At 53.6% G+C, this 17,653-nt stretch overlaps 1 protein-coding gene across 1 annotated transcript in view; it reads right to left on the reverse strand.

The window, feature by feature from the left end:
- ABCF1 (ATP binding cassette subfamily F member 1) overlaps positions 1 to 4,370 on the reverse strand; it is a 254,988-nt gene extending 250,618 nt beyond the window's left edge. The window contains exon 1 of the mRNA XM_078641704.1: positions 4,051 to 4,370. Coding sequence (XP_078497830.1) covers positions 4,051 to 4,150 — 100 coding nt within the window. The 5' untranslated portion in view covers positions 4,151 to 4,370. The remainder of the gene's footprint in view (positions 1 to 4,050) is intronic.
- Positions 4,371 to 17,653: the final 13,283 nt, after the last annotated feature.

Consider the following 17,653-nt stretch of genomic DNA (forward strand, 5'->3'; position numbering starts at 1 on the left):
TCTGTCTCTCAATAATAACCCTTCACCCCTCACACTCTTCTATGCCAGCCCCATCTGTCTCTCAATAATAACCCCTCACCCCTCACACTCTTCTATCCCAGCCCCATCTGTCTCTCAATAATAACCCCTCACACTCTTCTATCCCAGCCCCATCTGTCTCTCAATAATAACCCCTCACACTCTTCTATCCCAGCCCCATCTGTCTCTCAATAATAACCCCTCACACTCTTCTATCCCAGCCCCATCTGTCTCTCAATAATAACCCCTCACACTCTTCTATCCCAGCCCCATCTGTCTCTCAATAATAACCCCTCACACTCTTCTATCCCAGCCCCATCTGTCTCTCAATAATAACCCCTCACCCCTCACACTCTTCTATCCCAGCCCCATCTGTCTCTCAATAATAACCCCTCACCCCTCACACTCTTCTATCCCAGCCCCATATGTCTCTCAATAATAACCCCTCACCCCTCACACTCTTCTATCCCAGCCCCATCTGTCTCTCAATAATAACCCCTCACCCCTCACACTCTTCTATCCCAGCCCCATCTGTCTCTCAATAATAACCCCTCACCCCTCACACTCTTCTATCCCAGCCCCATCTGTCTCTCAATAATAACCCCTCACCCCTCACACTCTTCTATCCCAGCCCCATCTGTCTCTCAATAATAACCCCTCACACCTCACACTCTTCTATCCCAGCCCTATCTGTCTCTCAATAATAACCCTTCACCCCTCACACTCTTCTATCCCAGCCCCACCTGTCTCTCAATAATAACCCCTCACACTCTTCTATCCCAGCCCCATCTGTCTCTCAATAATAACCCCTCACCCCTCACATTCTTCTATCCCAGCCCCATCTGTCTCTCAATAATAACCCCTCACACTCTTCCATCCCAGCCCCATCTGTCTCTCAATAATAACCCTTCACCCCTCACACTCTTCTATCCCAGCCCCATCTGTCTCTCAATAATAACCCCTCACCCCTCACACTCTTCTATCCCAGCCCCATATGTCTCTCAATAATAACCCCTCACACTCTTCTATCCCAGCCCCATCTGTCTCTCAATAATAACCCCTCACCCCTCACACTCTTCTATCCCAGCCCCATTTGTCTCTCAATAATAACCCCTCACCCCTCACACTCTTCTATCCCAGCCCCATCTGTCTCTCAATAATAACCCCTCACACTCTTCTATCCCAGCCCCATCTGTCTCTCAATAATAACCCCTCACACTCTTCTATCCCAGCCCCATCTGTCTCTCAATAATAACCCCTCACACTCTTCTATCCCAGCCCCATCTGTCTCTCAATAATAACCCCTCACACTCTTCTATCCCAGCCCCATCTGTCTCTCAATAATAACCCCTCACCCCTCACACTCTTCTATCCCAGCCCCATCTGTCTCTCAATAATAACCCCTCACCCCTCACACTCTTCTATCCCAGCCCCATCTGTCTCTCAATAATAACCCCTCACACTCTTCTATCCCAGCCCCATCTGTCTCTCAATAATAACCCCTCACACTCTTCTATCCCAGCCCCATCTGTCTCTCAATAATAACCCCTCACCCCCTTCTATCCCAGCCCCATCTGTCTCTCAATAATAACCCCTCACACTCTTCTATCCCAGCCCCATCTCTCTCAATAATAACCCCTCACACTCTTCTATCCCAGCCCCATCTGTCTCAATAATAACCCTTCACCCCTCACACTCTTCTATCCCAGCCCCATCTGTCTCTCAATAATAACCCCTCACACTCTTCTATCCCAGCCCCATCTGTCTCTCAATAATAACCCTTCACCCCTCACACTCTTCTATCCCAGCCCCATCTGTCTCTCAATAATAACCCCTCACACTCTTCTATCCCAGCCCCATCTGTCTCTCAATAATAACCCCTCACACTCTTCTATCCCAGCCCCATCTGTCTCTCAATAATAACCCTTCACCCCTCACACTCTTCTATCCCAGCCCCATCTGTCTTTCAATGACCCTCTTTATCTACCCTCAATGCACCCTTACACTCTGGGCCGCTCCATGTCCCTGGGGCCCCTCCATGTCCCTGGGGCCCCTCCATGTCTCTGGTGGGGCCCCTCCATGTCCCTGGACCCCCTCCATGTCTCTGGTGGGGCCCCTCCATGTCCCTGGGGCCCCTCCATGTCTCTGGTGGGGCCCCTCCATGTCCCTGGGGCCCCTCCATGTCCCTGGACCCCCTCCACGCCCCTGGGGCCCCCTCACTCACCCTCCATGTCCCTGGACCCCCTCCATGTCCCTGGACCCCCTCCATGTCCCTGGGGCCCCTCCATGTCCCTGGTGCCCCTCCATGTCTCTGGTGGGGCCCCTCCATGTCCCTGGACCCCCTCCATGTCTCTGGTGGGGCCCCTCCATGTCCCTGGTGGGGCCCCTCCATGTCTCTGGTGGGGCCCCTCCATGTCTCTGGTGGGGCCCCTCCATGTCCCTGGTGGGGCCCCTCCATGTCTCTGGTGGGGCCCCTCCATGTCTCTGGTGGGGCCCCTCCATGTCTCTGGTGGGGCCCCTCCATGTCTCTGGTGGGGCCCCTCCATGTCTCTGGTGGGGCCCCTCCATGTCTCTGGTGGGGCCCCTCCATGTCTCTGGTGGGGCCCCTCCATGTCTCTGGTGGGGCCCCTCCATGTCTCTGGTGGGGCCCCTCCATGTCTCTGGTGGGGCCCCTCCATGTCTCTGGTGGGGCCCCTCCATGTCTCTGGTGGGGCCCCTCCATGTCTCTGGTGGGGCCCCTCCATGTCTCTGGTGGGGCCCCTCCATGTCTCTGGTGGGGCCCCTCCATGTCTCTGGTGGGGCCCCTCCATGTCTCTGGTGGGGCCCCTCCATGTCTCTGGTGGGGCCCCTCCATGTCTCTGGTGGGGCCCCTCCATGTCTCTGGTGGGGCCCCTCCATGTCTCTGGTGGGGCCCCTCCATGTCTCTGGTGGGGCCCCTCCATGTCTCTGGTGGGGCCCCTCCATGTCTCTGGTGGGGCCCCTCCATGTCTCTGGTGGGGCCCCTCCATGTCTCTGGTGGGGCCCCTCCATGTCTCTGGTGGGGCCCCTCCATGTCTCTGGTGGGGCCCCTCCATGTCTCTGGTGGGGCCCCTCCATGTCCCTGGGGCCCCTCCATGTCTCTGGTGGGGCCCCTCCATGTCCCTAGGGCCCCTCCATGTCTCTGGTGGGGCCCCTCCATGTCTCTGGTGGGGCCCCTCCATGTCTCTGGTGGGGCCCCTCCATGTCCCTAGGGCCCCTCCATGTCTCTGGTGGGGCCCCTCCATGTCTCTGGTGGGGCCCCTCCATGTCTCTGGTGGGGCCCCTCCATGTCTCTGGTGGGGCCCCTCCATGTCTCTGGTGGGGCCCCTCCATGTCTCTGGTGGGGCCCCTCCATGTCTCTGGTGGGGCCCCTCCATGTCCCTAGGGCCCCTCCATGTCTCTGGTGGGGCCCCTCCATGTCTCTGGTGGGGCCCCTCCATGTCTCTGGTGGGGCCCCTCCATGTCTCTGGTGGGGCCCCTCCATGTCTCTGGTGGGGCCCCTCCATGTCTCTGGTGGGGCCCCTCCATGTCCCTGGACCCCCTCCATGTCTCTGGTGGGGCCCCTCCATGTCCCTGGGGCCCCTCCATGTCTCTGGTGGGGCCCCTCCATGTCCCTGGGGCCCCTCCATGTCTCTGGTGGGGCCCCTCCATGTCCCTGGGGCCCCTCCATGTCCCTGGGGCCCCTCCATGTCCCTGGTGGGGCCCCTCCATGTCCCTGGGGCCCCTCCATGTCCCTGGTGGGGCCCCTCCATGTCCCTGGGGCCCCTCCATGTCCCTGGGGCCCCTCCATGTCTCTGGTGGGGCCCCTCCGTGTCCCTGGACCCCCTCCACGCCCCTGGGGCCCCCTCACTCACCCTCCATGTCCCTGGGGCCCCTCCATGTACCTGGGGCCCCTCCATTTCTCTGGTGGGGCCCCTCCACGTCCCTGTGGCCCCTGTGGCCCCCTCACTCACCCTCCTTGGTGTCCCTGTGGCCCCTCCATGTCCCTGGGGCCCCCCAGGCCCCCTCACTCACCCTCCTTGGCGGCCTTGGGGCCCCCGGCCGGCGCCTCGTCCTCTCCCTCCCACTCCTCCGGCTCCTCCGGCCGCTGCTGCTGCTTCGCCGCCTTCGGCATGGTGGCCCCTGCTGACGTCACGGCCCGCGCCAACCTCGGCTCTGACGTCAAGAGGGGGCTCGCGCTCTGCTCAAACTGCTGACGTCACGGGCCGCGAGCGCTCTCCTCCTGCTACCGGCTGCGAGTGCGCGAGGCCAAAGGAGTTCACGTGCACACCCAGCGCCGGGTATCTCCCACCATGCCCCTCGGCCAGACGAGTGCGCAGGCGCGGCGGCTGAACAGTACTATGAGCATGCGCAGCGCGGTGCGAAGTGTCAGACTCCAGTCACTGTGGACATAGACATAGAGAAGAGACACTGACAGCCGTGTGTGCGCGCGGGCGCCATCTTGGATAGGTGTCAGGTTGTGTGTGTGTGCGCCATCTTGGATAGGTGTCAGGTTGTGTGTGCTGGCAACTGAAGACCCGGGGGCCCCCTCTCCGGCCCTGTAATCGGTGTCCTCGTCTTTTACAGTGGAATATTGTCATTTTCATAAACGGAAACCAGTGCTGGGAGGAGCAGGGAACACTGAGCAATCACGAGCACAGGCTCTGTGTCATGGAAATCCTTGAGGGGGGCGTCATTGTTTGTTGTGAGGTGAGAGGTTGTTGAGCGGCAGCTTCCTTTCTATGACTTTATTTATGGCTGGAGCATCTTCTGGCTACACGGTGCAAAAAGGCCATTGCTTTGTGTTCCAAAATATGTTACATTACATGAGCATAACTGAGATAAAGTGTCACTTCCTACGTATTGCAACGTCACGCATGCTGCATATACACAAATGATGGGAATGTCGCTCAAATGGAACCTGAAACCCTGGCAGCTATGGGTCTGTGGTGTCATTCACAGTTGTCTTCCCTCTCCAGAGTGCATCTTGGGGACAGGGGGCCAGGCAGAGGCTAACTTCACAGTGAGTGATGTAGTGATGTGCAGTCAGCACACCAGTGTTTCTATGTATGCCCTACACTGTGCATCCACCCACCACTGACGTCACTGGTCAGGTGACGCAGTAAGAATAAAAGTGGCCGAGCGCACGTGCTCTGGGCCAGTTCACCCAGTACCTTACTGTGTCTGTGTCACAAGTTCTTTACCAGCATGCGGGCCTAGCGCCCGACTTTACACTGGCGACGAGGGAAGCTGTGCCCACGCGTGCCACAGCTAAAAAAAAAAAAAAAACATCGTGGAAAGGGGGAGAGAGAGCTGCCTGTCCAGAAGACACCCGCTCCTGCGTGAACGGCGCAACGCGCCGAGAGGCCCACGGGGCACGTGACGAGCCCCTGGCCTGCATGGTACTGAGAGGGTGACCGGAAGCCGACCCGCACCTCTCGAGCCTGCGTGGACAAGAACAAACTGACCGGAGCCCACCCGTGTCTGCCGCAACAGCGTGGCCCCTCCAGGAGAAGAGCGGACAGAGCGGAGCCCACCCGCATCGACTGCCACTGAGCCAGAACTGGATGCCCCCACAAAGGCGACAATCCGAGCGGAGCCCACCCGCGTGAAAGGAGGAGGCCCACAGGCCGGAGGTGAGCTTGTTCGCGAGAAGCGGCCCCAAGCGAAGTAAGGCCAGCAGGAGTCCACCCCGTTTATATGACCGACAGAACACGGCCCAGGGGAGTGAGTGAACCAAGCGGAGCCCACCCGTGGAGAGAAGGAACTCTGCCCCGTCAAGGAGCAAGCACGGCCACAGCCCCCCCCCCTTCCTTCGTGCGCGCAGCTGAGTGAGGCTGCCGCGGTGGGAGAGGGGGTGAGAAGAGAGAGAAAGCAGCCTCGGGCAGCAGCGCCGACCCTCCCCTGCCCCGAGCAGCGTGTGACCTGAGAAGCTGCTGCGGGCGGGGAGAGCAAGAAGGAGAAGACAGCGTCTGGCCCGCGGCTGACGAGAGCGGCACCGGCACCCGCCTGCGCAGCCCGCAAAGTGAAAAGGCCAGCATACGCTGAAGCCCCCACCTCCTAAGTGACAGTAGTGAAAGGGGAAGACGCAGCGCGAGGCCCGCGCGGCTGCAGTGATGGCCGGAACGGCCGTGAGAGGCCAGCAGCAGCGTGACAAACTTCGGGTCCTGTGAGGGCCCACACGGAGTAACGGAGCGCCGGTAGAGACAAGCAGAGTGCCACAAGGGACAGTGAGGGCGCATCCTCGCCCAGACACACACTGCAGAGCCCCCGCATCCACTGCACAGCCCGGGAGAGAAGAGGCCCCCTTCCCCAAACATTAAACATGCATTGAGCCCCCCTGAAAGGCCTGGGATAACATAAATGACAAAAGACTCACCGTGAGAATGGAGAAAGTCCTGCAGCAGGGCGGCCGCACAAGGGTGTGCCCCCTCATGGTGTAGCGGATGTGAGACCCTCAGGAGTCCGGGGACAAGCCTGCAAGAGCCTGGTGCACTGTCGGACCAAAAGTGAAAGCACAGAACCGGCAATAGAGAAGGAGAAGCCGCCGAGGCCACAGAACCTTCAACGGTAGTGTGGACACCGCCATCTACTGGCTGTTCTGCAATACAGCATCAGCAACTCTCACTGGAAAGCACACTGGTATGGAGCTTATTGTACTCTGCCCGAGCTGCCAAAGAAGAGCACAGAGGCTGCTCAGAAACAATTCCTAGGCTATTTGTGACCCATAGAGAAGAGTTAACCTGCAGGGAGCCACCCTGCCGGCAAGGGGGCTGCCTTCAAGGAGGATTGCAAACAAAAGGAAAGCAAGCCCGCAGCGACGCAGACGGAGACTGCGACCCACACTCACTGCTGAGGAGAAGTGTGGTGACGCCTGGTGGCCACAGGAGCTCACCGCAACCGCAGTGAAGAGAACAGCATCACGAAGCACAGCAGTGGGGATTCAAGATCGTCTACCGCAAGGTTTAAGGGCAACCAAATGGAAATGCAGTGAGCTCTTGAGGAAGTGCCGCACGCACGTTGACTAGCGCGACGACACCAGCGAATGTAAAGAAGCACACAGCGCAAGTAGCAACGCTACACTGAAGGTGCACCACAGACAGTATGAAGTAAAGCACAAACTTGCGACCGACAAGCAAAAGGACACAGGTAGTCATACAATGTAATTCACCCTGCCAAGGTAGCCTGGAAAAGGCAGCAAAGAAAGAACCACGTCACCATGATGGAGAGACGCTGGGAGACCTGTCAGAAGGTCACAGCGAAGATGACTTGCAAGAAAGTCACCGCCAGAAGCCGCCCAAGCCAAGAAGCCGACCAGCCAGATGGTCGCCCCAAGCAAAGAAGCCGACCAGCCAGATGGTCGCCCAAGCCAAGAAGCCGACCAGCCAGATGGTCGCCCCAAGCAAAGAAGCCGACCAGCCAGATGGTCGCCCAAGCAAAGAAACCGACCAGCCAGATGGTCGCCTAAGCAAAGAAGCCAACCCATGGGAAGATTGCGACAGGAGGTGACTGAAGCAGAGGTCAGCGAGAATCCACATAACAAGAAGTCCGACACGTGGACTGAAGGTAGCCTGCCACAGATCGGCAGAGTGGACTGGCAAGAGGTTCAAGAAGTTCAACTAAGACGTGGTCCGCGAACAGGGACCAACGAACTTCGACATCACAAGCTTACAGAACAAAACTGAAAGTGAAGGGAAGGTCGCAATGCGAACTTTGGCGGTTCGAGAGATAAGAAGACAGTGTCCTAGGACTAGGACAAGACCAGCAAGACAAGTGCGGAGTGCGTGCGCTGCACGAGGAAGTCCGGCCAGAGAAGATGAAAGAAGATCGCCCCAGGTTACTTCGCAGCGGAAAAGGAAAAGGAAAGAAGGAGGAAGACCAACTGGGAACGTGTAAAGAGGTCTATGGACAGGACCAAGAAAGAGTCTGATGATATCGACATGAAGAAAGATGCGACGCCTGGTCCGGTCAGGAGAAGACAAGCAAGCGTTGTCCTAGGGGTAGGACACAACCAGGGAGACACATGTGGAGTGCACGCCGCATGGAGATGGCCTGGATGATGAAGATAAGAGGAAAGGGACCGACCACGTCGCAAAAGGAAGAAGAAAGAAAAGAAGGAAATTGAGTGGCATGTCGCCACCAGAAATAACAACAGACTGACCACGTCACAAACGGAAGAAGAAAGAAAAGAAGGGAATTGAGGGGCATGTCGCCACCAGAAATAACAACGCCCAAAGAGAAGAAAATAGGTGTGCCAAGTCAACACACACCAGAAGAGGAAGGTGACATGCGCTGGAACATCAGAGTGCATTGGAGCACAAGGCCTGTGAAGAATATCAGCGGCACAGAGCAAAGATGTCTACCGACGAGGACTCCATCCCCAAGGCGATCGCAGGTGGGAGCCGGCTGGACTATTAGCAACACCTACCTCTGGGGTTGAGTGGAAGATTATATGGCGAGAGTGCTCAGACATCCGGAAATGAAGGAACTGACCACTCCACACCAGCCCGAGGAAACCCAAGGGGCAGAGGCCTCAAGGGACTCTGGCATCAGAAGATCCCGGACGAGAGATAGATCCACAGCCGCACATCTGCAGGTCCCAGAAGAGTGAAGACCTCACATGCAATGACAGGAGCTACAAACACCCCTGTAGCCGTGGGGCTGGGCAGGAAGAGGGCACAAACGTATGTACAGACTGGTGGTCCACTGACCTGCGTTCCATCCCCTCTCTCCCACCGTATCAGGGCACTTGGGAGACCGAGTCCGAGGAATGGTGGAACCAGCAACCTAGTGGAAAAGAGGACGGCTCCTTTAACTGGGCCTACAACGAAGACGAGGACATGCCCCCCTATGACGCACTGCATTGCGGATTGGCCAAAAGACCGGAAGAGCAATGTCCGGTTGTGAGAAGTTGGCCTGGTATATGATGCTCACTAGTTCTAGTGATCACCTTGTACCATGCCAAGCAACCCCCTTGGTGCAGGTTGTAAAGTCAACCTTATAGACAAGCTATCCTAGGGGTAGCATAGACTAAGCAGTCTTAGGCTAAACTCTGTAAAGGCATGTGAAGCAAGCTGTTTTACCATACACAATCCCTTGAATACCAAATGAAAGGACACCACACAGATATATATTGAAAATATATATAGATTTATTTCTACAAATATCCCCTATACTCTTTATGAGCACAGAAGCAAATGCGTTAAAACAAAACACAGTTTAAATATACAAAAGTTGCACGAATATGGATGAGCCCTAGGGGCCACCTAAACCATATACAAAAATAGTGGTATAAGAACCACTATGGGGAAAGTGAAGAGGCCTAGGGCCTGGGGAATCGCTGGAGCTGTTCGGGACTAGCAGTGAAGAAGTCGGGAAAGGCCCGCGGGACTCGGGTGCAGTGCGGAAAGTGCCCCCAATACCAATGCAATGTCAATGGTGCGTAAAAGTTACAAAGTTAGTTATTAAGGAACCTTCCGAGTGACCTAGAAGGATGAAACTTTAGACACAGACACTAGAGGTGTGTACCAGTGTGGGAACACCGGCGTTGCTGAGTTACCTCACCCACAGGAAGCGGGTGCACAGGGTCGAAGAAGTGTCGGGTTTCGTCATGCAGGTCGATGGTGCTTGGAGCTGAAGATGCTGCAGGCAGCTCGATGTGAAGAGTTCCGGTGGATCCAAGGGTGGATCTGAAGAGGTGAAGACCTGAAAGCAGAGGGGACAATGTTCAAAGTCACTAGCCAGTGACTACCGTGGCACCAGGCAGGAACCAGGCGATGTCGGGTGCAACCAGGTGATGTCGTGAAGATTGTCTCTGCAGCCACGTGGACACGAAGAGGTCAAGGACGTCCAGGAGTCGGTCACGAGCTGTCCTACATAGGCTCTCGCTGTTGGCGGTGTCGGCAACTTGATTGGAGCAAACAGGCCTTGGCTAAAGCAAGCCACGCAGGAAGTGATTCAAGCTTCTCACTCGGACCAGCAAGGTCAGAGCGGGTGCTCCTTTTTAGGGGAGCAAGGGCCAGTCTGGAGCAACCAGACCAGCGGTGTAGTTTGACGTTTTCGGCGTCAAGATGGCCGCTAGCCACGTGGCAAGTGGCCGGGATGGCGCGTCGAGTGGCACGGTGCAAAAGGGCCCCACGCAGATCGTGGAGATGCTGGGGGGCTGATCTTTGGTGCAAGGGCTGCTCGAGGTTGGGGCTTCTCAAACCCCAAAGCACAGCATCGAGGGTGCCTCGGGTGCTGCGCAGTCAGCTTCTCGGGGGTCTTTCAAGAGGTCCAGTCCCACGCCTCTCGGTGCCTCCACGGGTCCCTTCTTTGCAGGGACTGTGGATCGGGCTGTGAGAAGTCTGGGAGTCTGGGTCTTGTCAGGCTCTGGGCTCGGGCTCCGGCGGGAGGCGGCGGCAAAGCAGACGTCGAGTTGCTGGATGGTGCCTGTGTTCACAGGGTGGCCACTCCTAGGCCACAAGGGAGATGCTCTTCAGTCTTCTGTGCAGCAGAATGTTGAAGTCCAGTCGTCTTCTTAGTTTCAAGTTGATTCAGGATGATCTGAAGTCTCAGGACACAGCTCCCACTCTTATTCGAATCTGGGGGGCCGGATCACCTACTAGGTCCCTCCTCTGGGTGGGACCAGGAAGGGGAGTGGTTACACCCCCTTTCCTTTGTCCAGTTTCGCGCCAGGACTGGGCTGGAAGGCCCCAGCACCGGTTTGAACTGGCCTATGCACAGGGACACCTTGTGTGCCCCAGGCATGTCTGATTCTATTCAGCCCTGTCCTACCCAATACACAAAATCCTGTCTGGGGTGGTGCTAGCACCTCCCAAGGCAGGAAACCCTTTGTCCAAAGTTGCCCTCGCTGGAAGGACTCCCAGCAACAGGAGGTCAGACTTGTGTCTGCGGTGGCAGCATCCATTTTGTGATGCTGAGGCTCTGTTTAACTTTAACCGGGGTTCAGGTTAGGTACATGTCGTGTCCCTCTAGAAGGGTGGAATGCTACCCCCGTCGCCAGAATTGGCGAGGGGGTAGTATTCCAATTCGTATGACACCTTACTCGACATGTTTTGATAAAGCCAAACCTAAGATAGCATTTAACCGCGAGGATTATAATGCACTTAAGAGTATATGGTATGGCAGTATCATGAAACAGCTAAAGGACATGGTTCCGAAAGCTGCAGACAGGCTCAGCTCATGCTAGAGCACCATCTCACATATTTCCAAGCACTCTGCCTCCAGGATTGATGAGGCCTTCCATAGGAGTGACTGATAGGAACATATGTGTCCATTTTAGGTTAGGTATAGGCATACTACACCTAAGTAAGGGGTGGTTACACCGACTTACCCCAGCTGAGTGATCAGCCAGTTGTGTCAAATATGGAGGCCAGGCCAGGGGTGGCACAATACGTGCTGCAGCCCCTGGTAGGCCTTGGAAGCACCTATGCCCTGGGTACCTGGGTACACTGTTACAGGGGCCAATAAGGTGAACCAGTTCCAATTTCGTTATGCACCTAAGGTACATGGAGTCCATTTTAAGGAGAGAGCAATTAGCCTGGGGCCCTGAATAGCAGGAACCCAGGCCAACTATGTCAAAAACCAGCTAAACACCAGGCAAAAAGTTTTGGGGTAACCATAGTCAGATATCCACCTTCCTACACCGGTGTGTTACGATACAGAGGCGAGTGGAGTGGATACGGGAGAGCGAGCTGAGGACGAGGAGGACAGAGCTAGGAGGAGAAGACCGAAACCAGAGGAGACGAGGACGGAGGAAGCTGTGCCTGGAGGCCAACGGTACCGCGAAGCGCCCAGCCACACTCACGGAGGAGTGTGGCTCAGCCAGGTACGTCAGCGTGTGTCGAGCTGGTTGCGAAGGCGAGGCGACGCTGTGTAAATAGTGTAAATAACCTCTTTCTCCTTTATTGCCTTCACCCCTCCTTACCTCCCTCGCACCTGTCTCCGTGCCCCTTCATCAACCCCACCACAACACCCTTCAGGTGGAACGAAGGACAGAACGGTGAGGCTCGTAGCGCGTCCCACTCACGGCCCGAGGGCTATGCTGGAGCAACACGACCGAAAGCACCAGTCCCGTGGAAGCCTGGCAAAGAGGGCCTCCCGGCCATCCTGTGAGAGAGGAACACCGGCGAGAGGGACATCCTAGTGAGAGGGATGTTTGGACCTACTCTTTTCATTTGCCAAGGGACACTTTGAAGCATGCCCGAAGACACGGCAAGAACCAGGACTGAACGGCAGAAAGCAACACCTAGACATCCACCGTCTCTCCAACTGATGGTTGTCACCACAAGAGCAGGATGAGCATGACTGCAGAGCAACGTCCAGTTACAGAGCCAAGCCGAAGGGACTTAGCGGAAGTTTCAGCTATTGAATTTTGTGTTTCATTTTCCTCCCACAGGTTTTTGGACTTTTCCCAGGGTTTTGATTTTCCACCAAGTTTGGAAGGGATGTAGTGATGTGCAGTCAGCACACCAGTGTTTCTATGTATGCCCTACACTGTGCATCCACCCACCACTGACGTCACTGGTCAGGTGACGCAGTAAGAATAAAAGTGGCCAAGCGCACGTGCTCTGGGCCAGTTCACCCAGTACCTTACTGTGTCTGTGTCACAAGTTCTTTACCAGCATGCGGGCCTAGCGCCCAACTTTACAAGTGAGGGCATTCTGTTCTTTCACAAGAAACAGCACAGCTGCCAGGCTTTCCACATACATGCATGAGCAGTTAGTCCAGGCAGACTAATGAAAGACTTGCAAGTGGAAGAACTTCCTCTTGACTCTCTAATGCCGGACAAACAATAACAATGTAAATGTTAATGTAAATGTGGGTGTACTTGTAAAGCGCACTGCGACTCCATGGAGTATCCTGGCACTGAAGACCGCTGGGGAACCCGTCCTGGTTTTCCCTGTGAGATGGGCCCTTTCTGGGTATCTCCAAGGTGAAACCAGGCATCCCCGGCGTCTGTGGGGGGCCGTTGTAGAGATGAGGCAAGCTTAATGCCCAGAGTTGCCGAGTGTGTTCCCTGGTTAGAGTAGGCACCGAGGCGAGAATTGTCGAGTCCGTTGACCCTGGTCCACGACCCTGCCGCGTCGGGAATTCAACCCTGGTCCTGGGCCGTTCTCTGCTTACGGGTCTGCCGCCTCTAACCAGTGAGCCACACCACTCCACAATGCCCATTCCAATAAAACTAACCTTCCTCTTGGATAATATCCTGACTCCCCTGTCAACATATAACACACATAAAGCCCAAAAGTCCCAATTCAGGCAGGAGAATTCTGATTTTTGAAGACAAAAATGGCTATATTTTGGCTGTCTCCTTACTGAAATTGCCTCTGCTTCAATAGAAGTCAATGGGGGGAAATACATTCTGATTATTTTTCAATAATCTCCCACTTGGCTTGATTGAAATGTTGGTATGTATGCATCCCATACATGCCAACATTTTAGAGCAGGCAAGTAAGAGATTCCAAAATATTAGTGTGGATGATGTATTTTCCACACTGATATATTGAAGCACAGGCAATCTAACTGAATCACGTCTGTAGGGTGTTGGCTGAGTATATGGTGCACTCTAATTTAAGTGAAGCACCTTGCACTAATCCAGGCAACCCTTATGGTGATTTTAGTGGTCTTTGATAACCTATGAAAGCTCTCAAAGTGGTAGCTGTGGAGCACAGCCTTCAGTCTTATCTTGAAGGAGTGTTAAGCAGCTTGTTTTACCAGGGAAGCTGAGTGCATTGGTTCAAAGTGACATTGAAAACCGCTACAGAACCCAATGGAGGACTTCAGGAAAGAAGCTACTGGAGAAGACTGTGCAAGAGTCCGGTGGAATCCAAGGGTACTTTGCTTGGAGTGACATGCGTGTTACTACTGAATCAAAGTATCTTGGAATCAAAATTAGGATGGCGCTCCTAGAATTAGTCACTGTGAATTGGACTGATATCTTACAGTCAGTTAAGCGCCAGTTGGAGAGGTTTGAATGTTTACATTTAACGCTAGTGGGGCGGCGAAATGTTTAAAAATGTGTATTTTACCCAGGGTACTGTATTATTTCCGGACCGTACCGCTTGAGTTGCCACGTCCACAATTAATGAAGCTTCAATCTATAACCGATAGATTTCTATGGAGTTGGAAATCCCCTCGTCGAGCGTCCAAATTCATGACATTGCCGCTCTCAAAAGGTGGTTGTCGAGTCCCGAATTTTGTTCTTTATTATTTAGCTTGCCTCTTGCAAAACATGACATTTTTGATTTGTGGGGGCGAGACACTGGTATTTGATAGCCCTAGCATTTATTCAATGCTATTAGGTTGTCAATCTCGACAAATGCTGCTACGCTTTCTTGAGCCAAGTTATTATAAAAGAACAAGATTTAAGACTATATTAGCAGCATTTAAAGGTTGGAGGGCGGTTCGTAAAATAATTCCTCTTAATCACATTAATCTCTATACACCTTGCGATTCAACAGAATTACTACCTGCTATATTTTGGGACAGTAAGATGAGGACGTGGGCGGATAAAGGTATCAGGTGCTTAGACAATATGATTTATGCTGGTACTATGGTTACATTTGATGATCTAAATGTAAAATATGGGATTCCTCAGAGTGATTTCTTTAAATACTTACAATTGCGAGATTTCATTTTAAAACATCGGCATACGCTATCTAATGGGACTAATGCCCTGCTAGAAGTTTTGAATAAACCGGCTATGATAGGGATTTTATGTAATGTAATGTAATGTATGTATGTATACTTGTAAAGTGCACTATGGAGTGGAGTGGTGTGGCTCACTGGTTAGAGGCGGCAGACCCGGAAGCAGGAGTCGGCCCGGGACCAGGGTTCAATTCCCGACGCGGCAGGGTCGTGGACCAGGGTCAGCGGACTCGATAATTCTCGCCTCGTTGCCTACTCTAACCAGGGGTCCCACTCGGCAACTCTGGGCATTAGCTTGCCTAATCTCCACAACGGCCCCATCAACGCCGGGGATACCTGGCTCCACCTTGGGGACTCCCAGTAGGGACCATCCCACAGGGAAAGCCAGGACGGGTTCCCCAGCGGTATACCGCGCCAGGATACTCCGGTAGTAATTGAGCGCGTTACAAAACAGCTTATAACATAACATAACTATCACCTTTCAGGCATCCTGGCGCTGTATACCGCCGTGGAACCCATCCTGGCTTTCCCTGTGAGATGCCCCCTACTGGGCACTCCCAAGATGAAGCCAGGCATCCTACCGCTTTCGGGGGCGTTGTGGAGATTAAGCAAGCTATTGCCCAGAGTTGCAGAGTGGGACCCATGATTAGAGTAGGCACCGAGGCGAGAATTATCAAGTCCGTGGACATTGAGCCCAAGATCCTGCCGCGTCGGGAATTGAACCATGGTCCCAGGCCAGAGCTCTGCCTCAGGGTCTGCCGCTCTAATCGGTGAGCCACACTTCTCTGTTTATATAACAGCTTGCTGAGTTAACAAAGCGATGATATGATATACAAAAGGGGAAATGGAATATTAGATTGGGCATTCCTGACCAGTTGGTTCAAGTATCTATTGACATGGCTGCAAAGATTACGCTGACAGCTAATTTATGCTCTCAGCACTATAACATTTTATTTATTCTATATCATACACCGGCCAAGATGATGAAGTGGGGCAATATGTATAATGGGAAATGTTATCAGTGCCAAGCTGATAAGGCGGACATTGTACATATATTTTTTGATTGCAGAGTTTTGAACTCTTTTTTCACATCTATTGCCCAATTTCTGTCAACTATTTTAAATTTTGATGTGTTGATATCTAGAGAAATGATGATGTTTGGACTCTGCAAAGACATGGCCAGTATGCCATTATCAAAATCGGTATTTCTTGTTCATGGCTATGTCAGTTGCTCGATTATGTATCGCTTCTATGTGGTTGAAAGCTGAGGCACCGTCATATGAGATGTGGCGGGCAAAGTTTTATAACATATTTAATTTAGAATTTAATTTATATCGTATTAGATCATTGAAGAAAAAACAACTGGGGTATAGGATCTGGCATTCTATGATTGATCTTTTAGCTAATGATAGCCCAAGTTAGGCTGTAATATTTGTTTACTCTCTTGCTTATGATATATATGTATTTTTGAATAGTATTAATGTATATGCTTTTTTGTATTTGCTTTGATCATGCTATGAACTGCATAATAAAAAAAGAAATTAAAAAAAAGGAATCCAAGGGTAGATTCTTGAAGTGAGGAACCGGTAAGCAGAGGGGACAGTGTCTATGCCACTCGGGGGTAGCCAGGAGGCACGGAAGAACAATGTCCAGTGAGGATGGACGGATCAGAAGTGATGACGGTGGCCTTGCCGCTGCAGCTGTGAGGACCAGGTGATGCTGAGGAAGACCCGGAGCCATGCACGAGCTGCCCCACGTCAGGAGTCGAGAACCAGAGGGTCGGTGTCCAGCATGGGCACCAGCAAGCCTTGGCAACTGCAACAGGCGTGAAAAGCAAAGAAGGAGCAATGTTGGGATCAACAGGGTCCAAAGGACTCACCACAAGCTGGAGAGTCAGAGCAGGCCCCGAGCTAGCAGGGAGCCCACTCTAGCAGTAGAAGACTGTTATATCTTGTTTGGGTATTTATGCATCTCCCTTGTTGCGTTGCCACTATCTGTTCAGCCAGTGTGAATGTGCTGCGTGGAGTGTTGATGATGAATGGAATGGTTGGTGTGCATGTGAGGTGAGGAGTGACTGTTGGAGTCTGGGCTGAGCAGCAGGCAGGCTGCTCCTGGTGGGGCTGCTCCCCATGGATGTACCAACCTGCAACTAAATCTGAATAAATCAACTTAAAGGACTCTCGGCTACCAGACTTTGATTACAACATTTTTGGTAACGATTTGGAGACATAGTCATGCATGTAATGTGAAGTAAGCAGTAAAGATTTCTACAAGAAATTGAGGATTCAACCACTAAGGAACTGAAGAAAGCTAAGAAATGCAAGCCAAGTCAGTAACAGAATGCCCTGCAGCCCCACCAGTGTGGTCTACATTGGACAGCCCCAGCCAGGGCATGCTTCTCTTCTTGCAGGATTTGGGTTCCATTTGTGAGGTGGCAATCTGTTAGAGGGGCGACCTCAGGGGAGGGCAGACTCACACCTGACCACCCTGTGACCCACCTCTCCTGGGAACACAGCCGAGTAATGGCGGGAGATCCTCAGGGGGAGGACCTCGAATCTAGGATCGTACGCGCTGCACTAGCACCACTCGACAAAGGAACACCACACTGTAGTATTAAGAGAACGTATTCTTTATCTTTAAGCAAGAATGGATCTTTATGATCCGCGGATTCTTATGTACAGGCGAGCAAGAGCTCAAAGAGTCTCGGTAGGGGTAGGGTAGCGGGACAGTCTCAAGGTTCAAAGTCACTTGCGGGTGCGTATCCGGCGCACAGCTCTCAATCCTCGAGCCGGGGGATACGGGGTGATCTTGGGTCCAGCCGGACCAGGATAGACTCTGAGCCGCGATCGAATCAGCAGGGCTCGAGTAAGGATGTGGTAGTTCTTATGGTTTGTAGGGAGCCGCGATCGAATCAGCAGGGTTCAGGAGGTTCTCAAGGTTGCAGGGGAGCCGCGACAGCGTCAGCAGGGCTCAGGTGGTTCTTCAG

The sequence above is a fragment of the Lissotriton helveticus genome, chromosome 5_1, assembly GCF_964261635.1.
Source record: "Lissotriton helveticus chromosome 5_1, aLisHel1.1, whole genome shotgun sequence".
NCBI classification, from domain to species: domain Eukaryota; kingdom Metazoa; phylum Chordata; class Amphibia; order Caudata; family Salamandridae; genus Lissotriton; species Lissotriton helveticus.